At 30.9% G+C, this 5378-nt stretch overlaps 1 protein-coding gene and 1 pseudogene across 3 annotated transcripts in view; one reads left to right on the plus strand and one right to left on the minus strand.

The window, feature by feature from the left end:
• LOC102596268 (mannan endo-1,4-beta-mannosidase 1-like) overlaps window positions 1-1166 on the minus strand; it is a 4580-nt pseudogene extending 3414 nt beyond the window's left edge.
• Window positions 1167-3619: 2453 nt separating this feature from the next.
• LOC102589932 (FAD-dependent urate hydroxylase-like) overlaps window positions 3620-5378 on the plus strand; it is a 30163-nt gene continuing 28404 nt past the window's right edge. For all 3 annotated transcript variants that reach the window (XM_015314179.1, XM_015314178.1, XM_006358923.2), the window contains exons 1-3: window positions 3620-3716; window positions 4117-4263; window positions 4423-4488. In XM_015314179.1, the coding sequence (XP_015169665.1) occupies window positions 3640-3716; window positions 4117-4263; window positions 4423-4488 (290 nt within the window). In that variant the 5' untranslated portion in view covers window positions 3620-3639. The remainder of the gene's footprint in view (window positions 3717-4116; window positions 4264-4422; window positions 4489-5378) is intronic.

The raw sequence follows: 5378 nt of genomic DNA on the forward strand, positions 1-5378 counted from the left end.
CCCGGATCAGCATCCTGCACGTCGTTGATCCAGCTGAGCACTCCAGAGTCAGTGGTGAGCCTCCTTGCATTCCGGAGGACTCAATTATTTTGTGTTCTTAGTTTTTGTTTTATTAGGATGTTGCGGGGTCTGTCCCAACATCCATCTCAGTATTTTAGAGGCTTCATAGACAGACAATCAGTCAGTTAGTTTTGAGTCTCTTATCTATGTATATATGTAAATATTCTATTTTGAGATTCGAGTTGCCTTTATGGCCATATTTTATAAGTTAAGTTGTTTTGTAATATTGCATTGCATTGAGTTATTCTGTTGGGTTAGGTTTCCGCTGAGTTAAGAAAGCCAGGCCAAGGGTTCGCTTGGGGCCAGAAATGGTCTCCGGGTGCCGGTCCCGCCCAGGGTGTAGGCTCGGGGCGTGACAACAAATTTCAATAGTCTTCATTTTTTTTCTTAAATGTCATTTCAAATCAAACAGTTTCACATAAAATCAAACGAAAAGAGTACTTTTTTTCTTGATTCATTAAATTGAAAAATATTTTAAAATAATTATTTTTAATATACACGACAACTAAACGAGACGATGTATTTAGCAATGAACAAGTGACCAAATTTGTAGCTAATTTGGGGTCATCATTAGTGTTCATATCAGTCCATTAATTAAGCTTGTCTTAGTTTTTAGTAATAATATAAGTACTTGAAATACTCTTGAAATATACACGAAGGTGTATAAATCTCTAACAAAATATATAATCTACTAATTAGGCAGCATAATTCATTAAGCATTTCGAGTTCACACAGAATTTGACAAAAATGACTCACCCCAACTCCTAAGGGGTGCGATCTAAGCCACCTATACCCTAATACAAGGATATTCATAATACAATTTTATTGTGTCATCAAATCAAACAGTATCACATAAAATAAAATGAAGAAAGTTCTAAAAATTTGTAATAATTATTTTACCTTTGTGTGTGATTGAGCAAGGAAGTGCAATTAGGACGAACAAAAGCAAGAGCAGCAGCATCTCCAAAGGTAACATAAGAGGTGTCAAATGGACGAGTCGAGATGAATTTTTGAAGTGTTTGTTGAGGAAGTAAACATTTTTTTGATGCAGGACTATTTAATTCTTCAGGTGGATGAGCAAATGCCTTGTGAAATATAGCCAACATTGTATCTTTTTTTTTCGTCTTCAAGATGAATATCTAACAACAATATAAAAAAAATGGTTACTAATGAGAGTATATATAATAAACTTTTTACACTAATGTTTTTATTTTTATTTTTATTTTTATAGTATAGTATAATAATAATAATAATAAGGGAGCCTAAAGATGAAATATGTCAATTTTATCTTGTAGTGATAGAGTGTGACGTGACAATGATGAGGATGGATAAGGTTTCTCGTATTTCTATGATGTCTTTATCCATTTAGATTTTACTATAATATTTATACCAAAAATTTTTAATTTAAACTATATTAAACTGAAAAAATAATTAACTTAATTTAACAATATCTCTCTTTTATGATAGTTTGATTCAAAACTATCAGTACCATAATATTAATAGGTTATCCAAAAATGCTCTATTCTTATTATGGTGTGTGTCTATATATATATAATATTAATAACAATAATCAATAATTTAAATAATATATCAAAAACTTACCATCAATTTTTTAATTTTATTTGTGTCACATAAATTGAGACAATGGAGTAAAGAGTAAAGACATATATTTACAAATTTTGTTTAAAAAACTATAAATTGCAATATAAATTGAAATCACAAATTTTAAAAAAATATTTTTAAATTTTGACGATTAATATATTGTATAGAAATTCACATTTTTTTTTATTAATGTACATAAGTCATATCCTTATCCATATAGTTATTTTTCTATTTATTCCTCCAAATATTTTCTTTCTGATTATATTTTCTTTTGTTAAGCTTTATGTCAGCCAGCCGAATTGTTTGTTCTATTAAAAGAAGAAAAAGAAATTGAGCTTTTTACCACTTGATATGGGGCCAACAAGCTTTAACAAATCTGTGGGTGATTATAACAATTTATTTGATGGTATTAGGGTCGTGCAAAAATCAATTTAATTAATAAAGTGAATTGAAAAATAATATTAATTTATCGAAATTGAATTGTTGAATTTACAGAAAAGAATTAAAATTGCTCATGAATTATATAAAATAGATCACTTATATCTTTTATTATATGTTGAAATAAAAAATATTTTCGCCGTTAGTGATGTGGCAAAACCAGGTGGACTAATTCTCCAACCCAAGTATTGTGAACTAGAATTTACTTATAAAAACTGGATCTTTAGTGGCAATAACTATAATCTCTCACTATTTGCAAAAGCATATTACTCATTTTTGTTCTAATTTATGCAATATTTTCAAATTGTTTTTTTAAAGTTTAATTGAATCAATTTTATTTAATATTCATATTCTATTTAACGTAAGACATGTTATATAACATTGCTTGGATTCCTACTTTTGCTAAAAAAATAAAATTAATTAGGGATGAAATATCGAATCTTCATCAATAAGGTGAGAGTTTAAGTAATCAACCAACTGAGTTACTAAGGTTAGAATTCAATCGATATTATTACATTATTTAACTCTTTTAAAACCTTTATATTTAGTTTGTTGGTTGCCAAAATATTTATGCTACGGTTTCACTCTTTATTGCCACGCGTCATTTTTTATTGGCTGTGTCATCATTGATACAATTGTTTGTTTATTTAAAATATTGTACTATTATATTTGTTGGTTGGATCTATTATTATTATTTTTTGGCCTCAATTGATATCTATGTTCTTTAATTTTAAATGTACATAAATAGATATTTATATTTGTGTACTCGCAGACACATACATTTTACTTGACGTTTTATATGACAGTTCACATCTTACGTAATGCCCAATATATATATATATATATATATATATATTATATCATGTAGAATGCATATATTTTATTTATTCAACTTTATACTAGTTAAAATGATTATTTGTGTACATCCAAAGTAATTGAAGGACATAAATGCCAGCTGAAACTAAATTAAATGACATATTTATATAATATATCTTTTAAATTTAACATTACTCCCTCTCATCTAATGTTAAATGGACACCTTCTATATTACACAGTGATTAAAAATCATTAATAAATTAATCCATTTTGCTATTTACCCTTTGTCCATATCAATGTTTATAAACATAAGTTGGAAAAAATATACACAGAATATAGAAACATATTTGAAAAAATAATACTCTGTTCATCTTTACTTGTTCAATATTTTCGCTACAGAACCCTTTCAAGAATGACGCTCTACAAAATTTCATACCCTATGCTCGAATTTAAAATCTCTGATTAACGGGTGAAATAGTCCTACAACTACACCACGTTGATATATGATATATATAATAATGTAGTACTAGTCTGTTTAAGTTAAAACATCCGTCAATGGCGGCTAACGTCAAGATTGACTAATGTTGAAAATGCTAACGTAGGAGCTTGCGTCATTTATATTCTTTGGACCCATTTGTTTAATGAATAATGATTGGCTGCACTAATATATATATTGAGGATTTTTGCATCTATTAATTAAATAAAATTGGGAGAAACAGAGAAATGATGGAGACTGAAGAAAACATTGTAACTGTTGGTGCTGGCATAGCTGGTCTTGCTACTTCTTTGGCCCTTCACAGGTAATAATTGCTATTCTAAAATACTTGTTCAATAATTACATCATCTACTTCCAAAAGTTTGATTTAGAAGGGCATATGCATTTGAACGAGCATTTATGCCCTCCACTTTTAGATGTGCATAAGTAGTAATACACTTAGGATGCCAGGTAGATGCAGAACTGTCACGTAGGATGCCACATGGGATGGGTGTGTTTACTTAGCTTGTTCAACTTTTGAATAATTTAACAGTCTACTTGTACCGGCTCAAAGTTGGATGACATAGATGTGGAGCAAAGTTAGATGATATATTTATGTATTATGCCTCTCTAGAATATGATATTTATGATATAATAGCGCTATTAGTTGAGTGACGATTTGAGAAATAACTCGATGGAAGGCGTGTCTTGTATGTAATATGTAGGTTGGGGCTGCGGAGTGTTGTGTTGGAATCAGCAGATTCGTTGCGAGCTACTGGATTTGCATTGGCATTGTGGACTAATGCCTGGAGAGCTTTGGATGCATTGGGCATTGGGGGCTCTCTTAGACAACGTTCCTTATCAATTACTGGGTAAGCTTCCTCTTTATTATTAGTTAGGATTTAGGATTACTAATTGAAGTTCAATTTCGAATTTTTATGAGATTTTGTGGTCATATGTGTTTTCCGGAGTTCTAGCTCTGGAAAAAAAAAGTTACTGATTGTCCAAAATGCATTCGAGTTGATGTGCAGGTTTAAAAGTTTCTCAGCGGATTCAGGTGCACCTATCAAGGAGGTATCATTTGTGGGGAATAACAGGTTAGCATTATACCAATTTTCATATTAGTTGGGGTCGGTTATATAAGTCCTTTCATCTATTCGTGTTTATGTATGTTCATTTTGTTCCAACACTAGATAATCTAGCATGTGAGACAAATTAGGAATTCTCTAAAATTAGAGGTTTTTTGAGTATCGCAATCTATAGAGATGTATAAATTTCTAACCATTGATATAAAGACTCCTCACAAACGTTGAAGTAATGCAAACCTCCGATTTTCACAACATCGATCTTCGTAGAGAACAATCACATTTGTTTACGAAGGACTTAAGTATGAATAGCATATTCAGAGGATGCTACATACCCAATTTTTTGTATTGTTCACAAGTACAGAGTGACGTGATTTTAATGTCCAAATCCCTATGATTTCAACAATGAAATTAAGTTCATTTTGAATAACGTGGTTGAGTATGTCTTCCTTCCGACTATTGGATGGACTGATCATTCGTCAGCCAACATTTTTATTTTTGAAGTCAATAGTCATCTAAAGTCAGTTATATTACGTTGCAGTGTGGAGTATGAAAGTCGTTGTGTGAGGAGAAAAGATCTGTTGGAGACATTAGCTAATGAACTGCCTCAAGGTGCGATTAGATATTCTTCAAAGGTCGATTCCATTGAAGAATCTGGACCATTGAAATTGGTACATCTTGCAGATGGTTCCACTATTAGAACCAAGGTAAATCTTTCTCTGAAATCCGTAACTTGGAATCCCTATTATTGGAAACTTCAACCAACGTGATAATTCAAACGTGTATTTGACCATTATCTCAATTCCTTTCGTTAGTCTAGTACGTGACTAACTTTGATAAGCTTCAATTAAGGCCTTAATTGGGTGTGATGGAGTCAATTCTGTGGTGGCAAACTGGCTTGG

Source organism: Solanum tuberosum, unplaced genomic scaffold (assembly GCF_000226075.1).
Source record: "Solanum tuberosum cultivar DM 1-3 516 R44 unplaced genomic scaffold, SolTub_3.0 scf00283, whole genome shotgun sequence".
Classification (NCBI taxonomy): Eukaryota; Viridiplantae; Streptophyta; class Magnoliopsida; order Solanales; family Solanaceae; genus Solanum; species Solanum tuberosum.